Here is a 14,270-nt window from a genome sequence, read left to right on the forward strand (position 1 = left end):
CATTTCCATCCCCTCTCTCCTCTGTAGAGGATGGGGCTGAGGCAGAAATTGCCATGCCTTTTTTTTTTTTTTTAATATTTTATTTATTTGACAGAGATGACAAGTAGGAAGAGAGGCGGGCAGCAGGGGACGGTGTGGGGGTGGGGAGCAGACTCCCCGCTGAGCAGGGAGTATGATGCAGGGCTCAATCCCAGGACCTTAGGTCATGACCTGAGTCGAAGACAGAGGCTTAACCCATGGAGCCACCCCGGCGCCCCTAAATTGCCATGCTTTTAATCATGGCTGGATCTTTCTGGTAATCAGCCCGCATCCAGGGGCTGTACCCAGGCGTCTGCCAAAAACAAAGATATTCCTGGTATTCTTATCACTTAGGAATTTACAAGGGTTTCAGGAGCTCTGTGCCAAAAATCAGAAGCAGAAATCAGTACATATTTTCTACTTTCTCACAGGGTTGTAGTCATTGATTGACTGATAAAGAGTAACAGAAAATGTTGACCCAAAATACGGGTCGACTTTTCAGCACAAGAATCACATTAAGCTGTTTATTTTGAGAAATTGCAGACCAGGAGAAATTCTGAAAGCAGACTAGAGATTTGTAAGCCTCAGATGTCTAGCTGTCTTTTAGTCTCATTTTCTATGGGGCTACCAAATGTCTTTACATAATTAAAATACTTTTTGTCTTATTAATCAGTCTTTTTATAATGGGAGGGGGGTTTCATCCAAGAACCTAGAATGGTGAAGGGAAAATTATTTTCCCTCCTACACCTAGAACCTAAATTCTTAATTCCAGCCATATTCTTTTTTTTTTCCCCATGATTTTATTTATTTGAGAGAGACAGAGAGAGAGAATGAGCATAAGGGGAAAGGAGGGAAGAGGAGAGGGAAAAGCAAGCTCCCTTTTGAGCAGGGAGCTGGAAGGGGCTTGAACCAAGCACCTGGAGATTATGACCTGAGCCCAAGGCAGAGGTATAACAGCTTAACCCACTAAGCCACCCAGATGCACCCCAGCCAAATATTAAACTCCTGTCCTTCAATGTCTAATTCCAATATCCGTTCCAAAACACCATTACTTCTGTGATATTTCAGTATTTAGATAAGGGAAGAATGTTTTTCATCCCCCAGAGCTTATTCCCCGCCCCCCAATCTATGCTTTCTTTCATGCATTCCAATAAATCATGGGACAAGTGACTCTAAAGCTACAGTGGATTATTATCCCTACTACTACTTATATTTAAAACATCATCTGATGAAATAGGAAAACCAATAGTAAATATGTATGATGCATCAGTTGCCAAGGCTAGAACCTGTGTGTGAAGGACTATGCACACTCTGTAAGGTATCCATTCCACCTCCAAATAAACATAGAGCATGGTTTCAAGGGAAATATGTAAAAGCCTTGAGCAGAGTTTGAAGGGATGATGAACTTTCCTCCTCCAAAATTCAAAAGACATGGGGGAGGCAGGGGAGTGGCAGAAGCCTTGGGTTATGGTATAACCTCAAAAGTTACCTAGGGCCCAATTAGTTCTCCTGAGAATGTGAGCAACTGCAATCAAGATGGCCCCAGGCTTGTGAAAGGGATCCCAGGCACACACATTTAAGGTCATTACAATGCAACAGAAAGTGATTTTATTGCTGTGAACACAATGCAACAAAGCTTGACAGAAGTTTCAAGATTGAAACTAGGGGGCCTGGGTCTTTCTTTGCCCTCTTCCCTGTTGCCTTCTTTCAAAACACACAGAGCTCCAAAGCAGAAAAGTATCTGATCACTCTTGTCCACAACTCTGTCCACTCCCCTTCTTCTTTCTTCTGTGGGAACCATGAAAATCAACAAAGGGAAAGAAAGGCAGAAGAGATTATAAGAGAAACTGCACCAGGTGAGAGGGAATGTAAAGAAAACCTTAGTCTTAATCTAAGTGCACAGGAACTAGAGGATAGGGAGGGTCGCCCGGCTGAGGGGGGTTACAGGCAACAGTGTAGAACTGGTTCTGGGGAGTAGTACTGTAGCGGCAGTTGGGATATGTCCCTCCAGTGTGACTGCAGTAAGTCATGCCAATACGATTTGCACTCTGGTGGCAGTTATTCTGGCCATTCCTGCAGGTCCTGTTGGGCAAAAGACAGGTAGCAGCCACGTTCTGGAAGGTGTCATGCAGAAAGGTGTTTTGAGGTTTACAGTGCTGAGTAAGACTATTAACAGCACGCATTACATTGTTGCATTGTACGGGACCTGCTCTTATATGCTGAATTTCAAATATTTGAAACCTAGTGAGTTGAGCCATAGCACCAGGGGGAAGCCCTGGCCCCCATGATCCCAACAGCAACAGGAGGAGAGGAAAGAGTCCCAGAAGATCCAGCATCATCTCTTCTGTGTAGGAAGAGAGAAGAAAAGGAGAAAATGATTGTAGTAGAAGCCATAAGACCAAAATTATTATTCACAACCATTTAGATGTGTTTGTAACTTTTCAGATTTCATAGTACTTTTCTTGTTCTTTAAACTGTCTTCTTTCTGACATGAGTCTTAAAATTCTAGGAAGGACCTGAAGCCCAGTAAAGAGGAATGGGAGGTAAGATGACTTTTCCTTTAAATAGCAGATCCCATTCTTCTTCTTGTCCTACACCTTCTGGTCCAGAAACTTGGCTCCTCCCACCTCCCTCCTGGGATATTTCTCAAATATCTATGTGACCTGGACCTTCTGGCCATTTTCATGATTCGCTGTCCCCAGACCCCAGGCATCTCCTCTTACCAGGTCTCCTTACTGGGGCTCCTGCTGAGGATAGAGACAGTGGTTAGTCCCAGGCTCAGAAGCTTTTGTCTGCTGTTCCTCTGCCAGCGTGGAAAGGTTCTGAGCCCTAGGAAAGAGGAAAGGGAAACCTGGGGCTTGGAAGATGCCCTTCTTGTGCACAGTGTGGATGAGACCCACACCCTCCAACTCACTGTTTAAAGCCAGTATCCCTGCTGATGCAGGAAGACCAAGCCTCCTTAAAGGAACAAAGGAGAAGTGATAACTTCCTCAAAGAAGTGTGAGGAAATTATGAAATCCTGATGTCCGTTGAGTGCCTCCATCCCTGAAGCTTTATCATTTTGAGCTCCATGATTTCACTTCTTTAGGAGAAAACAAATGACAAACACACAAGACTCCCCCAGTCCAGTTGCCAATTGCAAGTGGCACTCGTTTCCTGTGCTTCTGACTGCCTGGCTATAAATCTGAGCTTCCCCAACTCCCTGTTTATTCCATTACTTTGCTAGAGTGGCACACAGAATTCAAGGAAACACTCATGGTTTATCAGTTTCTTTTATTTTTTAAATTTATTTTTTATTTTCAGCATAACAGTATTCATTATTTTTGCACCACACCCAGTGCTCCATGCAATCCGTGCCCTCTGGTACCCCGGCCTCCCACCCGCCTCCCTTTTAAACCCCTCAGATTGTTTTTCAGAGTCCATAGTCTCTCATGGCTCACCTCCCCTTCCAATTTACCCCAACTCCCTTCTCCTCTCTAACTCCCCATGTCCTCCATGTTTTATTTGTTATGCTCCACAAATAAGTGAAACCATATGATAATTGACTCTCTCTGCTTGACTTATTTCACTCAGCATAATCTCTTCCAGTCCCGTCCATGTTGCTACAAAAGTTGGGTATTCGTCCTTTCTAATGGAGGCATAATACTCCATAGTGTATATGGACCACATCTTCCTTATCCATTCATCCGTTGAAGGGCATCTTAGTTCTTTCCACAGTTTGGTGACCGTGGCCATTGCCGCTATAAACATTGGGATACAGATGGCCCTTCTTTTCACTACCTCTGTATCTTTGGGGTAAATACCCAGGAGTGCAATGGCAGGGTCATAGGGAAGTTCTATTTTTAATTTCTTGAGGAATCTCCACACTGTTCTCCAAAGAGGCTGCACCAACTTGCATTCCCACCAACAGTGTAAGAGGGTTCCCCTTTCCCCACATCCTCTCCAACACATGGTTTATCAGTTTCTTTAAAAATATGGTAAAGGAGACAGATGAAGAGCCAGATAAAAAGATACCTAGGGTAAGGTGGGAGGGTCATAGTGAAGGAGCTTCTTTCTTCATGGAGTTGGGGTGCATCATCACCCTCCCAGTAGAGATTGTGTAAGAAAGATGTTAGGGTTTGAAGCCAACAGCCAAGAAAGAATTCTTGTGATATCTTTTGTGCTAAAAGGTGGTTTTATGAAAGCATGTGGACAGGACCCAAGGGCAGAAAGAACTGCACTAAGCTTGTGACAGGTGACTGATTCTATACTTTTAAGTTTAGGTGGGGTTAGGGATAGACAAAGTCCTAAAGGTATTTGGAAGCAAGGGTTTTATGGCCTTGTAGGGCTAGCTGCTGTTAAGATGAGGTCATTTACTAGCATCTAGTACAGCATGAGTCATGAGACCCTTCAGATGTCTATCAGTGGGCCATAAGCTTGGAGGATGATTGCTGACATGTAACTTGGATGGAGTAGATATAAAGGAAGTCTCCAAAGGGATTTACATAAATTTTTTTAAAGATTTTATTTATTTATTTGACAGAAAGAGAAAGTACAAGCTAGGGCAGCCTCAGAGAGAAGGAGAAGCAGGCTCCCACTGAGCAGAGAGCCCATCAGGGGGATTCAACCCTAAGACCCTGGATTCATGACCTGAGCAGAAAGCAGACACTTCATCAACTAAGCCACCCAGGTGTCCTGGGACTTTTACATGTTAATGGGGACTTACAGGATCCCGATGTTGAGGTCCATTATCAAAGGAACGAGGCTGATATAAAGCAAAGGTCAAGTAAATCTTTATTCGTGCCAAGCATCAAGAATTGACTGACCAGTCAAGGCTGCCTCTAAAGAGAGCGACCCCTCTCAATCTTACAGGCTACCTTTTATTGGGTAAAACCACAACCCATATTTTGTTATTTTAACCCACTGGGTTTGTGTGTCTCTTGCTGATTGGCTAGTACCATCTGGTCTGGTGACTTGTTACTTAAGATTACCCCATACCAGGAACTGTTAACAAACAGTACTTTCCAGAAGGCTTAGTCATGTTAGGCCACACACAGGTGGCTAATTGAATTACAATTGACCCTATAGTAGCTGTTTGAACTAGCCTATCACTCTGGTCAGAACGGGCACCCAATGTCTGGCGGCCAAAAGCTAGGGTTTACATTCTTTGGTGGTTAGGGAAGTTGCATATGTGCTTTGTACTGATTAGATGTCTCCATCTGGTCTAACTTGTCCTTGTATTCTGGGCTCTGTTATCAGGAATTACTCAACCACATCTTACTGGTTTCCTGGACTTGCTTTTAAGGAAGTTTCTCTGAGGGGCAGGGACAATTTAAGTTTACTGCACAAACAACAAAAATGGCTGTTTAACAGAGATGCAGTCACTCTGGCTAAGTAGGCCCTTACCCCTGGGAGTTGGGCTCATGTCAGCCTAAGGTTACCTTTTTTCTCTAGCAAAATATTAGCATTGAGGTAACTGAGCTCTTTCAAAAAGGTCTCTCTGCCTGTCTCAAGTACTTGTCAATGGGCCATGTTGTAAGGAAATTTAATTTTCTTTCTACATTTCCTTTGCCTTTGTTCTTCACATCAGGAAGAGTCATTCAAAGTGGTGATGAGACCCTGGGCTAACAGATCATCTGTAGTTAAAACAAAGGAAGAAGAGTGTGGGGAAGGCAGACTCCAGAAAGGTAACCAGCGAAAGTATAGTAAACAAAGGTAAGGTTTGGTAAGCAGAGTTAAGTCTGTGCCTTCTTGATTGGTAAGAGTTTCTTGTGACTTAGAGGCATGTTTATCTTGTCAGACATAGGGAAAAACCCTTAGGGATAGAGATTTCCTCTATGATGATAAATTTCTCTTATTTGTAAGTGGGGGATTTATAGGCTACTTTCAGAGCCTCTCCTTTCTCTGCTGTTTCTTAAAATAATCAGCTCAAAATCATCTCCCTGCCAAAGAGCCATCTTTTGGGCTGTTACATTCTGGTCTCCTATAGGAAAGAGTCTGGTTGGCCTAACTTGAATCTCATAACCATCATTTCACTCAGTAGAGGGGATTTGAAACCTTGGGATGACCCCAGCAACACTGCACAGAAGCAGGGGGAAAATAGTTTGAGAAAAGAAATGAATATGCACCTATCCAAATGGGGTGTAGGAAGTGGATGTGGGAAAACCCAAGCAACAACACAAAACTATTACATTAATTATGCTTGAATCAATTTTTCTTCCATATTGGATTAACCACATCTTTTAACCCATTAATAAAAGGAATTCTTAGCATTCTTAAAATGTATTGTGAAACCTTACTGTAGGAGACCAGAAGAGATCACTCTGGAATATAAGTATAGGCAACCAGAATACAGTAACACAAACCATGCCACTACATTTTGGTTTTGTTTTATTTGTTTTTCTGGGTTTTTTCCCCTCATTTTTTTAGAGAGAGATAGTTTGTGAGAGTATGACTCAGGTGACAGAGAAAGAGGGAGAGAGAATCCCAAGCAAGCTCCACGTTCATGACAGAGCTGGATGCGGGGCTCGATCTCATGACCCTGAGATCATGACCTGAGCTGAGATTCAGAGCCAATACTTAACAAACTGAACCATCCAGGGCCCCACACCATACATTTTGAGACAGTTGGGGTTTTTTTTAAGATTTTATTTATTTATTTGACGGACAGAAATCACAAGTAGGCAGAGAAGCAGATAGAGAGAGAGAGGAGGAAGCAGGTTCCCTGGGAGTAGAGAGCCCGATGTGGGGCTCAGTCCCAGGACCCTGAAATCATGACCTGAGCCGAAGGCAGAGGCTTTAGCCCACTGAGCTACCCAGGCACCCCAAGACAGTTTTTATCAACTGAGAAAAATGATTAGTAATCTTCATCTTTATACTCATTATTGATACAGAACTGCTGGTTTCTCTTTTTTTTTTTTAAGATTTTATTTATTTACTTGACACAGAGAGAGAGAGATCACAAGTAGGCAGAAAGGCAGGCAGAGAGAGAGAGGAGGGGAAGTAGGCTCCCCACCAAGAAGAGAGCCCGATGTGGGGCTCGATCCCAGGACCCAGAGATCATGACCTGGTCCAAAGGCAGAGGCATAACTGACTGAGCCCACCAGGTGCCCCAGAACTGCTGGTTTAACACTAATCTCTTGTGAGTTTGATTACTATAGGTCATCATCTTCCCAGTGTCTGCTCATCCCCAGGTGCACTGAAAAACTGCAAAGCTGAGGAGCTCTTCTTGAAAAATGATGACTAACCTAGATTCCTTGGCTACTTATGGGGCTAGATGTCTAGGACTAGGAATGCAGCCACCTAACTGAACGTGTTATGATCTTGGCCTTTTCTCCAAGTGTTTCAAAACTGGAGTCATTTAACAATGCAGGAAGCTAAAGGACACAGGGTACTTTAATGTTCCACATTTCACCTCCCCATATCTGCTGGAGGCAAAATTTTATGTGAAGGTTTATCCTTCTCTGTATCACTCTTCCCCATTTAGCAAACAGAATTCTCATGGACATTACTTACTTGTGTCCTCAACATTTCCTTCTGCAATTTACTTCTTCTTTCCTCCAACAGAACTTAAGTCTTAAGACCCATTCTTGAAGGTTACCTTTTAACATCCCATATCTACTCTATACCTCTGCCTAGTGAAAATGATTATTATAAGAAACCCCATTTTTGCCATTATCTTCTTTCTTTTCTGTTTCTTGTATTATTTCTGTCATTATCTTCTACTTAGTTTTTTATGCCTCAGGAAACATAATGCCTTAACCTATCTAAAATGCATGTGTTTCCTTAGAGACATGTTTAAGGAATGAGTCCAATGACACACACCTTCAGCCTACACTATGCGCCCATCACATCCAAGCACAATGTGTATCAAACATCCTGGGATACCTCCACCAATCACACAACATATAACATATGTGAATGTCACACACATTGGAGTGACATAATTTATTTAGGGAAGGAAGAGCATTCAGTTTTGGTCAGTGTAATGAGAGTCACTTTCGGGGACATGCCTGGTTCAGTAAAACAGAAAAGCTATATAGAGCCTAATCTTAAAATATTGTAGGAGCAAATCAGATACATGAGGGCACAGGAATATTCCAGGCAGAGAAATCGTGAGTGGTTTTGATAGGAAACAAGCATGCGATGATGCATAACTCTAAGTAGTTGGAAAATGTTGGCACCACAAATGCAAAGGATGGCATAGCAAGGGCTGCTGACCAAGGCACGGGCTCGGGAAGTATTGGATACTCTACTCAAACCTCTGGGTATGGGTAGACTTTCTATTTTTTGATGTCTAACAACTGGATGTCCTCTATGCCATCCACATACCCGTTCATACCACAGTGGAATTCAATGTAGCTGTAGCCACCATGCTCTCTATAGCTCTTTTGGTTGCCCTCCTGGTAGCACTGGAGTATTTTGAAGGGATGCTGGGCCCATATGTATACATTTCTGTAACGGTCTCTCCACTTCCTGAAGCAAATATGCTCAATTTTGTGCCAAAAGGTATAGATGAAGATGTGATAGTTCCTGTCTTGTGGAGCTTCTCTTTCCCTCATGAGATCATTGCATTTGTAGTCGCTGAATTTCCAGCTTGTGCTCAGGTAGTGCTGTTTCATGAATTCCTTCCAGGAAAGGTTCTGGCTGTGTACAAGCAGACCACCTAGGGGAAATAGCAGGGCCAAGAGAGGGCCTAGGGCCTTTAGAAAGGATGCCATCTCAGTCACCAGAGCCACCTGTGGGTCTGCAGGGAAGATAGAGGAAAGCATTATCTCAACACTGCTGTAAGAGTTGACCTGCACCTTAAAATTCCTTTCTTGGCAGTGTAGACACTGGCACCCAACTTTACCATTTTGTTCCCAGGCTTGAAGAGGATAAATCTCATTAAGTAGTTAAATTTATGAGAACTAAACATATGCTAGAACCTGACTGAGACAAACACGAAAATGGTCCAAAATAGACAAAGTTTATTTTGAGAATTTCAAACACCTGCTGTCTGGCCTATCTTCTACCCAAACGGTGGAACCCATCACCCTCTAGCTAACTCTGTCCAACAGTCCAGATCAAAAGTCTAAAGCGTGTGGCTGTAAAAGAAAATGGCAATTTAAGCTTTGTGGCTGTGAAGTGGAAAGGGTTGTCACCACTTAAGCGAATGAGGAAGTTAGGTGAAGACATGGGTGATTTTCCAAGCAACAAGGCTCTGGTTCCCTCAAACCCCAGGCTACAGTTACATTGATTCAGCAGAACGGTGTTTATCTGATCCTGATTTCCTTAGGGTACTTCCCCAAAGCCTGGGTGAAATCTCTTATCACTTCTGACTACCCACGTACTACTCAGTGGCCATTTATCACATTATAATTATAAATCTTCTTGATTTGGTTTCAGAATGCAATCATATAGGAACTCAAGTTTTGAAATATCGTTCTGTTCAATCAAGTTCCAAGTTTGAGACTGCCCTCATAAGACCTACTCAGGTCAAAATGAAGGTACAGTGTTGTTTGTAAACAATAGGTTGTTTATGATGAGGCATGTAGCTGATCCTGTGGAATCTCTAACCTGGTTCTCAAGCCCTATGTTCACAAATGGGGTTAAGAACAGCTGCTTCAAAGACCTGTGAGCATCTAATGAGATATGTCAGTAAGAGCATTTCTGAGAATGGTGTAGGGACCCAGGACAGCCCACGCCAAGAGGTGTCCCAATGGCATATTCATCATTTTGAATTGAATCTACTTGGAAAACATAAAAGACCCTCTTCAGTTCCCCCAAAGCAGAAATTGAATCTCTCCTGTGAATGGTACTTTCCCTGTACTAAGAAATAAAAAGATATTCTTATCACCAGAGATAGGGATTTTACTTATTTTTTTTTATTATAATTTTTTAAGTAAGCTCTAAGCCCAATGTGGGGCTTCAGCTCATACCCTGAGATCAAGAATCGCATGTTCCATTAAGTGAGCCAGCCAGGCACCCACACAGTTTTATGGATTTTAAAGCCAAAAAAGGTATATAAACAAAATTCCTTGCTTTTTACTAATCTCTACCTCAGCCCAGAATGTGCTTGGAATTCCTTACTAATTAGCACTCCCCAACATTTGTTTTGTCTGTCTTGTCAATTCCTCAGAAATCTATTGTCTCATTGTTTAAAATGTCTAAAAGTAGCCTGCCTCCGACATTTCTTTGGGATCTCAATTTCATTATTGGGCTTCTGTGCATATAATGAAACTTTTTTTCCCCCTCCTATTAAATCTGTCTGGTTCAACTTAATCTAAACTGGGTGGAAGAATCTTGAATGATAGAAGGAAATTTTTTTCATCCTCTATCGTGTGAAGTGCTATAGAAGACAGAGGAGGCACATTCACATCTGGGCCACCCTGTACCTGACCCAAAGGTCCTACCCAGGTTAGAAGACCAGCAGTCAAGGTGCTTCAATGTATTATGCTTGGGAAGATTGGAGAAGAAGTGGGAATAGGGGAAGATGGCTTGAAGAGAGACACTGTTTCACTGGGATTAATACTGAGTTGATTTCAGGTCTTTGCTTCTTATAAAATTGGATCACTTTCCAACCTTACCTCTACCATCTAAAAGTTCAGTGAGACACTTTGCAGTGTTTCTGGGCCTTTTCCCTCATGCATGTTTAGCACCAGCCCCAACTGAACTCACCCTGTTCAGATCCAACACTCAGGTGTCAGTGGTGAGGAAATCAATATGTGGTTCTGAAGAGCAGAGAGCCAGGAAGTCTGCAGTTGTGAAGAAAGGAATAGTAGTGAGAGGTGCAGCACTCCAACTGATTAGTAGCCTGTCATGGGTGGGCGACAGCCTTCCTAGGTGAACCTGTTCTGTGTCTTCTCATCTAGAACACTTAAGTTCTCTCTGAGAATAGCCTGGAGCAAAGGTGTCTAATATCAAAGCCTCTCTTCTGGGTACAGAGGAATGACAAGGCTCTGGGGAGGGGTAAACTGGAGACGGGTAATCTGAACTTATCAGGAAACAATCAGAGATCTAGCTCCTAAAGTCACTTCCCTAAAATCTTCTGGGGAAAATCCCACAGATGACTAGGCTATGTTCAATGAGAACTTCAATGGAAAACAAACAAAGAAACCGCAAACAACAAAAACAATAAAACTCCTCTGGTTTTGTGGACTGTGGAATCTCCATTAAGGGGGGAGAGTATGTAGTCAAAGGTGCAATTTGTGGATAAACTGGGGTCCCTGAATGTGTTTCCTATCAGTGCACCTAAGCCAGCTTGGTTGAGTTGTTCACAGGGCCACCTTATTATCGGATAGTCATGAAGGGTAGCAGAGTTTTCCACTCCAAATGATAACTTTGGGCATAAGGATAATTTTGAGCCGGTGATTTTTAAGAAACCACCAACACAGGAGAAGCTCTGAAACCAGAGTGGAAGTTAGCCTTTTTATAGGAACATTTCCATTAATAAAGGAAATTTCCTTTTGTAAGTTTATCTCCCTCCTAGTATCAGAAAGAGGAGCATGACTCTACAAATCACAAGAAACTCTTATCAACAGAAAGAAAGAGGAAGGAAAGAAGGAAGGAAGGAAGGAAGGAAGGAAGGAAGGAAGGAAGGAAGGAAGAAAACCTCTTATCCATGGACATAAATATACCTCACAAATATTACCAGTGTTTGCTGGGTTTTTCCTGGCAAGCTCCATAACTGGCCACCCCACTCTCATTCCAACATCTTCCTTTTGTCCTTAGCTGAAGATGGTATTCAAGGTGGTGGACGGAATGGGGGTTGCTTCATGAGCACACTAGGAAGGCGTTCACATTAGTTGTGTCCTTCCACGATGTCAGCTTTAATGAATCATAAAGCAAAGTTAAATCAGAATTATAAACCAGGTTCAGGATTCCAAGCTTAATGACATTTAACCATATGACTCAACTTGGCTCCTTACACAGCACACAGAGCAGGTCAGAAGAAAAACCACAGCACAAAGCAGATAACAGAAGGATGTAGTAAGTTAATGAACCAAACTTGAAGTCAGTCTGTGGGCGCACAGTTGAAATAAGGTCTTGGTCAGGTCCTGGTCAGCTCTGGGCACTCACTCCTTCCTACATTCCCCTGGGGAAGGATCTCAGTTCTGTCTGCAGATTAACAGGGTAGAGCCTTTGGGAGTAGTGGTCTTTTCAAGTGGTCTCTGACATAGAGGGGTAAGGTCTGAAGAGTCTGACAGTTTGCTGTCTAATCCTCCCCTTTCTAAAGGGATTGCATTGGTTTCAGGACCCTGCAGACCTTTTTTTGGTTCTGTTCCTTATTAGTTCTGGGAAGACAGCTGACACCGGTCCCAGGGAATATCTCCTAGCTGCAGCACCTTTAACTACTGTGTCATCACTTGACACAGGCCCCTGCTTGACACAGGTTTCCACCTGACATGAGAGACTCCATCTTGCTCTCTACAGGTTGTCTCAGATCTCACTCCATATATCCAACTACCCTTTGGTATTTTCGGGTAAAAAAAGGAGAGTAAAAAGACAGGAATTCTGGGCAAGTTCATGTGATCCACTGAAGACCTAAATCATGCAGTGACTCGGTGAGTGCAGAGAGAGGCAGCAGAGAGAAGCTAGGAGAGCTAACCTGTGAAGGAACAAGCTCATAGAGAGATCCACAGGTGTCCAAGGCATCCTATTTCACAGTGTATTACAGTACTTCAGCCAGGAGTTCTGAGAATCTAAGGAAGCAATGCATATGAAAGTAGTTTTGTAAAGAATAAATTGTTAATGTTGATCTATATTATTCATAATATCATCATAAGTTACTCTACCCCAGTCATTGCCAGTTTTAACTGGTTAACCCAGTGTTTCTGAAATGAGTGTGATATTCTACTTTTGATGTGGAAGACAAATAATTGAGCACCCAAAACAGACATCCAACAATTCAACTATGAGTTCAGCCATAAGCTCTAAGGCTTCTCTGAAATGAAGCCATTAGAAAGTACCCTAAACTGACTGGTAGGAATATATCCATTTATATCTACAGAAATCAACTACCGAAGTAGCCCAGGCAAGTCAGTTAACCCTGGTTTCTGAGAGCTGTTTAATGGGTCTCCTTCCTCAGAGTTCTACCAGCTTCTATAACAGACTCTGCTTGGGTTGTGGCTTCTAGTTTGAGTTATAACTTTTTCTAATTCTAATTTAAGTTCGTAAAGAGATATTATCCCTTGAATATAAATTTAAAATCATTTGTTAATTATATTCTTTCTTTGAACATTTTCTTGACTTTAACTCCTTTCTATTAATTCCTTGATATTTCCTTTTGTTAACAATCATTCAACTTATTCAGTGTTTTGGTCCAAATGTTTCTCAAAACCATAATAATACATAAATGGCCTCATACAGACTATAATAATGTCTTAGGGTGTCTGAACCTGGAATCCATGGGCTTCCAAAGACCCAGGGAAGGAACTGATAGAGTCATGAACCGGTATGAGGTATTAACCTCAAAAAATAAAACTACCAGTTATTTTACCAGCAAAAATGGGCTTATTCAGGAATAGCAGAGAACTGCAATCAGGGACAAGCAAGCTACAGCAGAAGTGTAGGCAAGTGCCTGAACAAAGAAAAGGAACACTTTTTCTAGAGGAAAGGAAAAAGTTTGGAAGGCTTTATAAATAGAAAGTCCCCTGGAGTAACAGGAAGTTGGAAGTGTGGTAGTTTTGCTTTGGCTGGGTTGTGACAGAATCAGTTGGCGGGACTGTTCCAGAGCAGGGTGGGGAAGCCTATTTTCCTGCTGAACTAATAAAGTAGTTTGCCTTGCAAAGTAGTCTTTTCCTGATGTATCTGTAATTGGCCTGAGTGATAGGACAATAGAGCGCCTCGGGCTGGTCCCCACCGCCATTCTAAACCAGGTTTCCTTTTATTAATTTTCACAGGAGGGGAAAAAATTAACATCTTTATTTTCACTGACCTGCCACTGAGATTTAACAATTTCTTCACTTCTGGAGGCAATTAGCTGGCTCAGTCGGAGGAGTATACAACTCTTGGTCGCAAGTTCAAGCCCCACATTGAGGAATCTCCACACTGTTCTCCAAAGAGGCTGCACCAACTTGCATTCCCACCAACTGTGGAAGAGGGTTCCCCTTTCTCCACATCCCCTCCAACACATGTTGTTTCCCATCTTGCTAATTTTGGCCATTCTAACTGGTGTAAGGTGATATCTCAATGTGGTTTTAATTTGAATCTCCCTGAGGGCTAGTGATGATGAACATTTTTTCATGTGTCTGATAGCCATTTGTATGTCTTCATTGGAGAAGTGTCTGTTC

General features: G+C 42.5%; 2 protein-coding genes across 8 annotated transcripts in view; both read right to left on the minus strand.

Annotated features, from left to right (window-relative positions):
• EDDM3B (epididymal protein 3B) overlaps positions 1-11,431 on the minus strand; it is a 60,008-nt gene extending 48,577 nt beyond the window's left edge. For 4 of the 7 annotated variants that reach the window (XR_004285750.1, XR_004285751.1, XR_004285749.1 and 1 more), the window contains exons 1-3: positions 10,657-11,431; positions 8,329-8,743; positions 2,742-2,847 (exon numbers count right to left, since the gene is read on the minus strand). Coding sequence is in view for 1 of the 7 variants with exons in the window: in XM_032343132.1 (XP_032199023.1) it covers positions 2,751-2,847; positions 8,329-8,717 (486 nt within the window). In the remaining 6 variants the exon portion in view is untranslated. Of the gene's footprint in view, positions 1-1,603; positions 1,807-2,259; positions 2,363-2,741; positions 2,848-2,932; positions 3,315-8,328; positions 8,744-10,656 lie in introns of those variants that run through there. The other 3 variants (XR_004285747.1, XM_032343132.1, XR_004285752.1) reach the window with 3 other exon arrangements.
• On the minus strand, positions 1,604-2,454 carry LOC116590812 (ribonuclease K3-like). The gene is given in 2 exon segments (XM_032343131.1): positions 1,604-2,357; positions 2,359-2,454. Coding segments are annotated over 2 exon segments (534 nt in total). The 5' UTR covers positions 2,440-2,454; the 3' UTR covers positions 1,604-1,904.
• Positions 11,432-14,270: the final 2,839 nt, after the last annotated feature.

The sequence above is a fragment of the Mustela erminea genome, chromosome 5, assembly GCF_009829155.1.
Source record: "Mustela erminea isolate mMusErm1 chromosome 5, mMusErm1.Pri, whole genome shotgun sequence".
NCBI lineage: Eukaryota > Metazoa > Chordata > Mammalia > Carnivora > Mustelidae > Mustela > Mustela erminea.